General features: G+C 34.5%; 1 protein-coding gene across 1 annotated transcript; it reads left to right on the forward strand.

The window, feature by feature from the left end:
* The first annotated feature begins 3,744 nt into the window (after positions 1-3,744).
* Positions 3,745-11,903, forward strand: LOC142611663 (uncharacterized). Its single transcript, XM_075783760.1, has 4 exons — positions 3,745-4,292; positions 5,202-5,397; positions 8,051-8,182; positions 11,472-11,903. Exons 1-4 carry the CDS (start codon positions 4,000-4,002, stop codon positions 11,592-11,594), a joined length of 744 nt encoding a protein of 247 aa, XP_075639875.1. The 5' UTR covers positions 3,745-3,999; the 3' UTR covers positions 11,595-11,903.
* Positions 11,904-13,557: the final 1,654 nt, after the last annotated feature.

A 13,557-nucleotide genomic window follows, 5' to 3' on the forward strand; every position in this document is an offset into this window, starting at 1 on the left:
CGTTCTCTAGGCTAGAAGACATAGGTTGTATTTTTTATTTTTCTTCAAAAAAATTGAGATGTTTTATCTGCCATGTACAATATAAAAAAATAATTAGTAGAAATTTCAACTCAAAAACCAAACCCACGATTATCAACGTGAGTTTTTTTTTTTTTTAGTCCTATCATAATTTTTGTTTTTATATAAATTATCAACTTTTGAATTTGAGTTTAAGTTGGACTTATTAGAGAGATAAAGTTTCAATCCTTGTTAAGTTTTGATTAAATAAAAATAAATTTTATTTAAAATGATAATGATGAGTTTGAGTGTAAGTTGAACTTATTAGAGAGATAGAGTTTTACTTTTTGTTAAGTTTAAACAAAAAAAATAATTCTATTTAAATAAAATGATAATTTTATTTAAATATTGTTCTAACGTGAAAAATTGTGAGAGTTTCAGAGGTTTCGATTATATATATACTAATAAGAATAAACGACATAATTAGTCATTATTTTTTACACCATATCTTTTTTTTTTTTTGAGCCATCAGGGTATCTTAATTTAATCTCTGACATTGCAATTGTGTCGGCATCGACATTTCAATTGTGTCGGCATCGACATTTCAATTGTGTAAATACTCAATATGATCCTAAACTTTTGGTATCGTGTTAATTTGGTGTCTGTCATTATATCATAGATGAAAATATTTGACACATTTAACAAACTAATAAAAAAAAAATCTATCACATCAATTGCCAACAATACAGTCATGTCATACTTAAAAAAAAAAAAAAACCACGTCATACTAAACAAAATAAAGAACAAACTTATGTACTCACGCCAGTTATATGGGGGGAAATTAATTCCCTACACTCTCACTCTCTCTCGTTGGACCCTCTCTCCCCCACCATCACTCTCACTTTCCCCTTCACGCCATTAATCCCTACGCCCTAACTCTCTTGTTAAATCTGAAGTTGCAAGTAGCATCATTGATGAGAGCTTAAAAGGAGTGGCAGTAATGGATCTGACCAAACAATTGTGAAAGTTCTATAAGGTAATGTGATTAACTACTATGAGCAAAGAAGAGGAGATCAAGAAAGATGGAGTGAAAGGAAATGTTGCTTGGGGGTATTGAGCCAAATGCAATTCCTATGAATGGTTGAGATTGATAGTTGCAAAAAGCAACTTTCAATCTCAACCATTGATTCAAAAAAGTTAAGAAAAAAATTAAGAGAAGTAAAAAGTAAAAGTTAAAAATGTGAGAAGTGAATTTTTTTTTGAAGGATTTGGGTGAATTGTACCTATAAGGTATTGCACCGAATCCTAATCCCTCTGCTTGTATTACCAATAAATCTAACTAAGTACATTAATATATATACCATGCATAGCCATTATCATTGGTTATAACTGACAAACTGAGTTTTGTTATATAAAGTCAGTCAACAGGGTGTTTGGATTGGGGTGTTTTGAGTTATATAACTCAAAACTCATCACTCAAAACCCAAAATCTATGGGAACCACTGAGTGAAATTTTGTTTGGTTGAGTTTTCAGTTTTTGTTTTCATAACTCATATCTCAAATTTTTGAGTTATGAAAATGAAAACTGAGAACTGCTCTGAAGATGTTTTCAATTTTTAAGAGACGAGTTTGATGGCATTTTCGTAAATAAGTGCAACCTTGTGGGACCCCATCAGTGACTTGTTACATCCTTGCTTAGTACTGTTGGAAGCTTTTCTCTTCTTTAGCTTTAGCTCTTGTTGCACAAACGAAATTAAAACATAGAGTTTAGTAGTTATAAAGAAATAAATCTAAAAAATAGAGAAGTGAGAAAAATAATATAACAATTACATGTAAGATTGATGACCCATTCTTTGATTTTGGGGTTCTTTCGAGGCAGAGTAAGAAGAAAAAATCAGTCACAACAAAGCCCCTAGAGCTGAAAAGGAAAGAAAAAAAAAATGTAGAAATTGGGACTCCTACGATTGAGTGAGAAGAAAGGAGTTTTTTGGAGATGGGTTTTGGGGAGATGGAGGCGAAAGTGTAGATGATGAGATTTTTCTAGGGATTCGTTGTGTGTATGAGATAAGGAAGACAAAAAAATTTATTTTGGGTGAAAGGAGAGAGAAGGTCATACGCGAGAAGGAGCAGTGACCATTCTGAACTGTGCAAGTTGTGGGCTCCACAAAAAAGTGATAAAGTTAAGTTATGAGAATGAGAAACATTGTTTTGAGTTATGAACCAAACAAGAAGTTTTTAGTTTTGGGTTTTTGATGAGATAGAGTTTTGAGATATGAGTGACGAGTTTTGAGTTTTGAGAAGGCCTCAAACCAAACATGCTCTAACCTCTAAAGACAAAGATGGGTATCCCTGTCTTTCTAAAATGATCCAGCACTTAAATAATCTTCATACGACACTATATAGTGATAGACTTGGCTTTGATTGGGACTGTTGTGCATCACTTCTCTTTACAACAATACGACGCCCTTCTCAAGTTCGTTCTCACCACTCATCATCAATAGTGATGCTATTCTTCAATTTAGAATCATTCTAATTTTAGTTTTTTACTTCTTTGATTGTCGCTTTGATACGATAATAATAAATTATATAATTGGAATCACATTGGTGGAAATGATAAAATAAAGCAACTAGATTAGGGGTTAATGATGTGAGGGTGAGGGAGAGAGGGACTCTAACAAGAGAGAGTGAGAGTTATGGGTTTAATTTTTGCCCAATCTAACTCATGTGAGAAGAAGTTTGTTTTTAATTTTTTTTAGTATGACATGGTCTTTTTTATTTATTTTAAGTATAACATAGCTATACTGTTGGCAGATGATATGATAGAATAAACATATTTTATTAGATCATTAGACAAGTTAGATATTTCCATCAAAACATAACGGCAAAGACCAAATTAACACCGCACCCAAAAGTTAGGTACCAAATTGACACAATTGAAAAGTTAGGAACCAAATTGAAATATGGTGTACCGTATAGGGACCGATTTTGTAGTTTACCCTTATACTTACTTAGACTTGGCTTGTTTATTAAACAATTTTAAAATGAAGGCTCGAGCTTGAATTATTTATAAACAAATAAACATGAACGAACTTTTTTAACTAGCCAAACCCGACTTATTTATGAATGGTTCATTTATTGTCTTACCACAAAATTAAGTCTCGGCCTACAATAATAAAATGGGCGAGTTAGTTTGGCAAATTAAAATTTCAACATAGAATAGAAAAGAAAACAACTCACATTCCTAGTTAAAGTACTCATATGTTTGATACTATTTTTTAAATAACATATTTTAAAATATAAAAAAATATAATTATATATATGTGTGTGTTTTTTTTTTTTTAAGCAACGGGAGAGAATACTATTTTATTTAAGTATAAAGAAAAAAAGAAAAGAAAAAGAAGAAGGGAGATGGAGAAAGTAGCGTGCTTCTAGAAGAAAAAGGAAGAAAAAAAGAGTTTGATTTTGAGAATGGGCCCCGCAAAAAGTGAGCTTGCGTAACAAAAAAGTGTTTCGCATATCAAACTGTTTTTTGCTTCCGTGCTATTTTTTTTTTTGTTGGTAAAAGCTTCGGTGCTATTCTTTCTTCTTCTCAACCATTCAATTTCGGAGATTTGACTTTCCCTCGAGTTTTGTTGGTTTTTGGGCCTTTTTTATTTTGTTATCAGCCCTCAAACGGTGCGTTTAGGTAATCCTAAATTACAAAACTACCCAGCTAATCCTGCACTGGCTGGCACCGTAAAATTTTGTGGACGAAAACGTAAAATCAAAAACAAAAACCAATTATATATATTTAATTTTAATTTCAAAATTACTTCCTTTCTCTCCGTTTTCAGTTTCACAAGTCACAGCACAGCACACACAACACAGCCCCTAAACACAGATTCGAAAGCTCTCCTCTCAGATTTGCCTAAATTATTAGAATTTCAATTTCGATTTCCAAATTTAAAATTATTATTATTATTATTATTATTATTATTATTATTATTAAATCCCTATAGATAGATGTGGAGGTCGAAATCGAAGGCGGTGTTGGTATTGGGGCAAAACGGTTTGAGCGGCACTCGGGTGTTGCAGCAGCAGCACAACAAACGTTATGCTCGCATCATCCACACCTCCTCCCTACCTAATAATTCCAACGACTTTTTGTCGCCGTGGCGGTGGCGGCAGCAGGAGCAGCAACAGCAACAACGTTTGTTTAATGAAAGTAGCACTCAAAGGAGACGCTTTCTCGGTTGCGGAGATGGCGAAGAAGGCAATGTTCTCTCCAAGGTTCACGAGGAGAAGCTTGTGTTGGGGTATATCTTTTCTTTCTTTTCTTTTTTCCCTATTACTATTTCCTGTATTTATTTAATTTTTAATAGTTAATTGCCAATATTGTTAATTTAAAAAAAAATTATTAAGGCAATTTTTGGGTTCGCATTTGAGGAGGGGGGACTCTTAGAATAATTATGGTTAAATGATTAAATTTATAATTTTCTAAGTACTCGACTGGGAGGAAGTAACAGGAATGGAATGAAAAGAATAATTTTAAAATATTATTCTCTTTCATTGTCTTGTTTGGGAGTCTTTATGGAGGGAATGAAAAATTCATCTTGGAAGAAAATAGAATGAATAGGAGAGAACACTTTCTATTCCCTTAAAATCTCAAATTTTCATTCCCTAAAATTAGGGGAGTGGGAGGGAATTAAATTCGATATAATGAATTTTTTTTTCTAAATTCCCAAAATACCTCTATATATTCAATCTTTTATTCTAAAATAGAGGTCTAATAATAATATTGTCATAAAATAATTTCATTTATTTTCTTTACTTAAATACATTCTGTTCCATTCCTTTATGATCATTTCATTTCATTCCCTTAAGAACTCCCAAACGAAGCATAATAGCTCAAGGTTTTGGGATAAGTGGTTACTTATCATAAGCATAGTTTCAGGACATGTCAACTCTTGATCTCAAGCTAGACAAGGTTAATGAAGTTCTTTTCACTTCTGTTTCTGATTTCTAAAGCTTCCTTCATAAGTTATAGACTTGCGCTGCGCATTTCAGGCATGGCTTATGGGCTGAGTTTTCATTTCAGGCATTGAGAAACAAATTGTTGAATGTCTTGTCTTCTTGTGGCTACATTAAATCATTATTTAGATTCAGACCTTTTTTTGGTTTTCTAATTGATGGAGACTTCAGCTGACAGATCTTTTGTTCGCTAGGTATTCTCCAGAGCAGTTGTTTGATGTAGTTGCAGCTGTTGACTTGTATCATGGTTTTGTCCCCTGGTGTCAGCGGTCTGAGGTAATTAAACATAATCCGGATGGATCTTTTGATGCCGAGCTGGAGATTGGTTTCAAATTTCTTGTTGAAAGTTACATTTCTCATGTTGAATTGAACAGGCCAAATTATATAAAGGTAACAAATTTCCTTTTAGTTTTTGGGTGGTTATTCTTTTTTAAAATAATTGTCTTTGCCCTTTTTTTTGATTTTTTTATTTATGGATTTTAAATAATATAGTAATCAGCTTAGAGATTTTGTATGATCTGAAAGTTTGCAAGAAAGAATATGAGAACTATTTACTTTTCTACTACTACATAATATACATGAGGATGATTGGGGCAACCTGCCAAAGGGATATACAAAACTATTTTGAATTAGTGTAAGCATTAATCTTAGGTTGACTTGAAGATCCAAGAGCCTTGAAGTTCAACTGGTTGGCACTTTTGGTGCTTCTAATGGAGACATCCAAGGTTCAAATCTCCCCTCCCCATTGTAACTATCGAATTATTAAAAAATCTTAGGTTGACTTGAAGAGATTCCCAAAACCGATAAGCTACACAAAAAACTCATTATCTCCCATCGTAATTAACCGAGGAAATCAAATTCCTCAATTCTCTTCTGTCTTTGTTCTTATCTTTTACTGATTTGCTACTACCAGTGGCTTCCCTATTCAACAAATTAGCTGCTGCCATTTCTGTTTCCAGCCTTTGTAAAAAAGAAATGCAACTTCTCATATCGATTCAAGGGAAGCCCAACCAGTTTACTGAATCCACGAATTCTATATTTCACTCATCTCAAAATATCTAAAGTATCATCAATACACAATAGCTGGTTGTTATTATACAGCTCCACCGACAGTGCCCAATCCATATTCCAGCCATAAGGAACAATCATCATCAATGGGCAAATGAAGGAGTTATCACCCACATTTGAACCCAAAACTAGACTCTCATAACCATCCTCACCTGACTCCAATAACCCAACCTAGTCTCTACTGATAGTGATAGAAAACCGGATCTCCCAAAGAAGCCCCCTCCTTCAATTCTGAAACACTTTGAGGCCGCTGCACCAACCCAAAGACCCGGTCATCAGAATAACCTGCCTCACTGGTCGTCAGTATCAACATATCCACAATATGTCTCAAAAACCCACTCACACAGCTTGACGAAGAGAATTGACCCTAAAAATTTCCAGCAGGATGGCTATCGACACAAAAAAAAGCCACTGAAGAATGCCCATCATCGTCCAACACAAGCCCAAAAATCCTGCTCCCATCCAAGACTAATAAGCAATGCCAAAGAGAAGAAGGATCAGAAACAGCTGGTACCTTTTTTCCCACTTGAGTTATCTCCAAAAGCTTCTGACCAGAAGCTTGTATACTGACCTTGGATGATTTGCTGATCTCATAAGAGCCTGTGCATCAAAAAAACTGAACTTAATAATGATTTATTAGTTGGTAAAGGCTGGCTCTCAGTTGAACCCAGATTTGGGCCTGCACAGGTTTCTTTTCCCAAGCCCATATCTTGTTCTGGCCCACAATGACCCTATACTTTAACTTGTGCTGCATTTTGCTTTGCAACCCACGTGTGTATCGGCCCTTAAAGGAAGGTATCCTGTTGATACCTGCCTCTTTCCCCCTTCAGTTACCTCCACAATTAATCCTCTCCTTAACCAACACGAATTCCTTATTTCTCTCTCCTTCCCACTGTCATGTGAATTTGAAAATCGTAATGGCAATCTTTTATTTATAACACCTGATATTTTCGCCTCCTCATTAACAATTGCCATATTTGACTGGATTCTTCCATCACCACCACGCACAACGGCTGGGAGTGGTTTGTCACCCAGGTGTTGCTTCTGATGCTGTTTAATTAGTTTGGGATTGACGTTAAATCTTCAAATCAGAGGGCAAAACCATTTTTTCTGTCTCTACCTTCTGTTTTCCCTTGCCATTGGCAGGAGCCTGCTGTGCATGCACCACATTTTCTTGTTTCTTTTCCCCTCAAACCACTTCCTTGAAAGGCCGATCCAACTGCACCACTGAATGCCTCTTAGGATGCTGTACTAAGGTGTTTCCATGACCTGAAACCACCAAAGCTTGCTTGGAAGGTTCCAAAAGTTTTCTTAATTCTAGCTCAAACACCCTCCAGCCACTCTTTAATTTTCCTTCAGGTATGATAATAACCTTCCTGCGTCCACTGACTCTATGCTCAATCACTGCCAAATATTGGCCATAGGCATTTGAGCACTGCTGAAAGGTATAAGCTATATTGCATCAATGACACTAATCTCAATTTTAGCCTTCAACCACTGTGTCACTTTCTTGCCCATAAACACAGATCTCATAAAATGTTTGCCATGTTCGAAAATTTGTAAAACAAAAAAACTTCCCCCCTCCTCTAATACCAATTGGATTAAATTAGATTCAATAAATAAACTTTGAATTCCCCCCATGCTGATTTCCTTAGCAGTCACCAAAGCAATTTCTGGCTAATTTGAGGTAGCTGGGTCTCTGCTCCACTAACCCTCCCTTTTTTCTCTTCCTTCTAATAGGTAGATGTAGTTGTAGATTTCCATGTCTGTGAGGCTTTTAAGTAGTTTATTGGAGTGTTAAATACAGAAGGGTTGGTTCTCTTCTCCATATTTGCATTTGTTTAATTGGTTGCTTACCAGGATTTAGTTCTTAATATCCTTGGTTATGAAAACTGGCCTTGAATCATTTGATTATTATACAGTTACTTTTCTGGTGGTTTCCATTATGAATTATTCTATATTCTATGTTGTACAGACTACTGCAATGGATAGCAATTTGTTTGACCACTTGATAAACATATGGGAGTTCAATCCAGGACCAGTTCCAGGAACTTGCAACCTGCATTTTTTGGTGGATTTTAAGTTCCAATCACCACTTTACCGACAGGTGAGTTTCCTTGGTTCATTCTTGAATATTGCATCTTCCGAACTTTGTCAACTTTTAATTTTTTTAATCGGTCAGTCACACACACACCCGATGGGGCTTGAACTCATGATCTCATCGTCCACCTAGCATCTATAAGGGAGGAGATGCAAGCTGAGCTAAGAGTTCATTGGCAACTCCCCCTTTTTTTTTTTTTGAGAAAAGCTCATTGGCAACTTTGTCAACTTAAATATTATGCTTGTTAAATTACCGATTGTGCCAAAAGTTTAAGCTATTGGAAAATGGTGAGTTTAATCACTTAATCATAATTCTAATCCTTCCCCTCACTTGTGGGCCTAAACTTCCCCTTAATAAGTGGTAATAAGTGGGGGCTCAACAAGTGAGAATTTAACATTTTAAATGGGAGGTAGAGTGAAGACAATGATCGAACTTAGGATCTCCTAATTTGATACCATGTTAAATTATCGATTGTTCAAAAAGCTTAAACTATTAGAAAATGGTAAGTTTAATCACTTAACCATAATTCTAACAATGCTTATTTGGATATTGACTTCATTAGGAAAGATAAGAACGTTGAGGTGATACTCATAGCTAACCACCTTATTTTCTTCTCTTTTTTATTTCTATGTATGTCAGTGAAGGATGTTAAACACCAACCACCTAAATCCCTACTACTGATACTTTTGTTACAATTTGCTCAAACTAACATGCCCCTTACCATTACCTCTGCTTTCAACCTGCAGCAATGGGTAGCATCTATGACTAAAAGTTTCCTTCTTCTTCTTTTTTTTTTTTTTTTCACCTAAATATGAAGCTCCTATTCTTAATCAGCAGAGAATGTGGTAAAAAAAGAAGAGAGCATTTTGCCTGCTTTAGCAAGAACTGCAAGGAATCTAAACTGCTTTGTGGTGTCCATGTACAAGCTTGGAGATATACTAGAAGGTCTTGGCAAGCTTGACAACAAAAATGATGAAAGTTTGCACTCATGCATAAACTTTCCAGACGAGAGAGAGAGAGAGAGAGAGAGAGAGCTACCGGATCTGGAAAACAATTGGGGGGAGGGGAGCAGCAAGTGGGTATTTTAGGAAATTTATTTTATAAGGTTATTGCATGGGTTGAGGAATAGCTATTACAAGTTTTTTAATAAGGACTAGTTATTCTTCATTTTAAAGAATAGCTATTCATAATGAAAAGCTATTCCCTGTAGTAAAAGGATAACCAAACAACCAAATAGTTACATCTTAGGAATAGCTATTCCATTACATCATCTATTAATGTACCAAACATGCCCTTAAGTTGTATCCCCTCTGTTAAATTCAAGTTGCTTATTCCAATTAGTTTCCTTTTTAACTATCACCTATATGCGCAGATACTTATCCCCCTTCATATCTGTAATGGAGCCAAAAAAAAAAAAATGTACACGTTTCTTAATAACCTTGTAGCACAGCAAGGGTTATGGTCATCTAAAAGGTTCTCCCTTCTTGGTTTGTTAGGCATTGAATATTCCACTTGATCTAGTGTACTCTAATTCTCTTAGCTCTCTACTTTCTTATTTGCAACAAAGACTATGAAATTGTTGCTCTTTGGAAGGTTGACAATTTTAGCTCCTTATTTCTTACTTTGAACCTTTTGTAAGTGAGACATATCTTCATTGGCCTGATACTCTAATTCTGTTAGTTCTTCTTTAGCCTTTTTTTTGTCGTTCATCTTTTTGGATAAATTTGCATTTAACTTTATAGCTGTGAAATAGAAATACATGTGACAAATTAATTAAGCTGCCTTATCTGTTGGACCTAATAACATTTTTTGTGTGGGCTGTGTCGCTGCCATTAGCTTTAACAAATTATGCAACTCAGTGAGTTATTTGCAAGAGAGAGTCTTGAGTGTGTTCTCTTATGAGCTTGTGTGCAGACTGTAGCTGGCATTTACAATTATGATTAGCAATTGATGCAATTTACATTCTGAACCAGGCATAGTTTATTGGAAGAGCAAGACTTAGATACAGTACTTAGGTATTGCTTTTTAGGTTTTTTTCTTAAGATTTTGCCTCGTGCCTTTTTTTTTTTTTTTCATGGATGGAAGTGTATTTTTTAAATTAAATAGCCACATGACAGAATTTTAAGAATGGAATCTAAGGAGCAGTATCTAAGGTACTGTACATAAGTTTTGTCCTTATTGGAATTATGTGATGAGAGAGCGAGAGAGAGAGAGAATTGGTAGTTATAGTCTGATAAATGTAGTTCTTGATTACATTTTAATTGTTTATGTTAGCTGAATTAACAATTGGAAAACAGTAAGTCTAGAGGCAAATTTTTTATACAATTGCTTATGTGGTGGTTGTGATTGGGGCATGATAAAAATGGTGTCAAACGTCAATGGTGGAATTAGGTGAAAGTGATTTTACTCCAATTCCAACAAACCATGTCAATAGTTGTGAAAAATATTGTATCCGTAGCATTCTCATTGGAAAATTGTCAATGAGCTCTAAGGTGGCATCTCCTTCTCTCATGAGTTCAAGATCTACTAGATGTACATTTAACTACCAATCAAATATACATATAATTAGGAATGGCAACGGGTCGGGTTCGTGCCGGGTTTTTGCATACTCGGCCCGACCCGCGGGCCAAGACCCGGAACCCGGACCCGACCCGATTATTAATCGGGTTTTTTTCCCGGGGCCCATACCCGCCCTGTGGGCCCTGTTTATCTTCTTGGGCCCAAATCTAGCCTAACAAATTTTTTTTTTTTTGAAGCCCATTAATTTTTTTTTCCTAGATTCAAGCCCATTCAAGCCATTTAGGGAGTTAGGGTTACAAATCTCAAATGCTCAATGATATATATATATAAAAGGGGGGGTTTAGTAATTTAACATAACTGGGTTTTTATCCGGGGCGGGTTTCGGATTTTTTTATAAAACCTGGACCTGACCCAAACCCACTTCGGGTTTTTTTTAAACCCATACCCGACCCTATTCTTTATCGGGCCGGGTAAAATCCGGCCCATTAGGGTCGGGCCGGGCCGGGTATCCGCGGGGCAGATCTAAATTGCCATCCCTACATATAATTGGAAAATTGTAACTCTTTAAGTCTTAACTTGGGCCTTGTCTACCTGTCTGCAATTTGGGGCTATGAATACATCTCATTTCTGTTTTAAATTGAGGGTTCAGAACAGTTATATATCTATTAATTTTGTGAACATTTCAGCCCTAAGGTCTGGACTTTAGGACTTGTATATTATGATGAAGACCAACTAGAAGCATTCTAATTGTTGACAATGACCTTCGTGTTGTCAGGTTGCATCCATGTTCTTCAAGGAGGTGGCCTCAAGACTGGTAGGTTCATTTAACGACCGCTGCCGTTTGGTATATGGGCCGGGGGTCAGAGTCCATGAAAATTCATATGGTCAAAGGGTATGAGAGCTCGTTTGGCATTTAACTGGGTGCAGTGCCGTATGAACCTTTAGAACGCATTGGAGAGATTACATTACTATCTCTCTAGCCTCTGGGTGGTTTTTATTTTATTTTTATTTCTATTTTATTTATTTAAATTTTGTTTGCTGCCTGGCGGCCGATTGATCTCTTGGTCATTGTAATTCAATTAAAGCCTTAGAAGCAATCCTATCGAAAAAAAGAGAGCCTTAGAAGCACTTTTTCTCCTTGTTATCTCAAGTTTAATAACATTTAAATATTTAATAACTTTCAATATGTGCCTTTTGTTTTTGCATTTACATTATGCGTGTAAGGTCCATGTTTCAGCGGAATCTCTTAATGGGTGTGTGTGTTTCTCTCTGATTTGCAAACATAGTTGTCAAAACGCGAGTTGTTTTTTTTGTATCGTATATCATAAGATAAACATTTAATAAAATTTATAAAAAACTATAGGCATACATATATAAACAGTATATTCATTATAAATTATGATATACATTTAATAAAATTAATAAAAAATTATAGACATACGTATATAAATAGTATATTCATTATAAATTTTAAATATATTCAACTAATGACTAATTTATTCATCACTAATGTAATAATATTTAACAAGCTAACTAAATAAATCAAATTAGCACGTGTTTGTAACATACACATTCAAATTGCTTAAATTCAAAAGTGATAATATCTTACAAATGACCCAAAATTAATAATTTTTTTTCATCGATCATATTGCCTAATAAGCCCCATCTAACTCAATGCTATTATCATGTTTATCATTTTGCAAACTTATTTCTTCATTGTCATTACCATTTACTAATTACTATCTCTTCTTTTTTTTTTTAATTATTTGTTTTGATAATTAAAAATATATATTTCTTCTTGGCATTCTAGTTTCTTGGACTTATAACAATAATGACAAAAATAAAAAATAATTATTTTGTCAATTAATATCTTATTCGTAATATAGAAAATAAATTTGCAAATATTAAAGTAAAGTGTAAATGTGTATTGTGTAGTCCAAATTTTATAGAAGAAAGAGAGGGAAATTTTTTTTGTGAATATGTTATTTTATTAGGCCAAATTAAGTAACCTAATAATTTTGTGTTAAAAACAAGTCTAACAACTTGTTAGATTCAAATAAAAGTACAAATTTTAACAAAAAATCTCATTTTAAAGCATTTGTTTATGTATCATACAATACGTACGATTTTAAGATACGATATGATTTATATGATATGCACATTGAATTGTACGATTTATGAGCATTTATGATATGCCGATACGATATGAAATTTTCTACACACGATATGATACAATACGTATCGCGTATCGTACGATGTTGACAACTATGTTTGCAAGCATGCTCTAGAAGATTCACTAAAAAATGAAATCAGTTGATTCTTGAGTGGGTTCCATTCGCTCCCATCATTGCTAATACAACCTACTATAGATTAACTACAAAATAAAATAAAATTGTTGAGATCTATTTTGTACAAATTTCGTTCATTTTTTTATCAACCAACCACTACACGTGTGCTCATGGAACCTACAAATTTATGTGAGAATGTGTAGTACTTTGGATACACAAAATAATTTTTCTATACTTGCAAGAACTTGATTCAAAGATGTGAATTTATATGGAAACATGACGTGCTAAAGTAACTATAATAAGAAGTTCACCAATATTTTTGCACTTTTTCTAATATTTTCATTTACAATCAACATCTGTTTTCCCTCTACCATGATAAAATAATAATGGTGTGTTCGACTCGATCCATGTTAGCTAGTGACCTTGGTTTCCTAGTGTATGCGACATGCATCAATGCATAGGCGCGAAACCTTACTAATGTATAGGCGCCATAGCACACCAAATGCGAAACTCTGCTGGATTTTTGTTGTGAAAATGGGGCACTTTTGTTGTCATATTCTCAAAGTGAAAACG

The sequence above is a fragment of the Castanea sativa genome, chromosome 10, assembly GCF_040712315.1.
Source record: "Castanea sativa cultivar Marrone di Chiusa Pesio chromosome 10, ASM4071231v1".
NCBI classification, from domain to species: domain Eukaryota; kingdom Viridiplantae; phylum Streptophyta; class Magnoliopsida; order Fagales; family Fagaceae; genus Castanea; species Castanea sativa.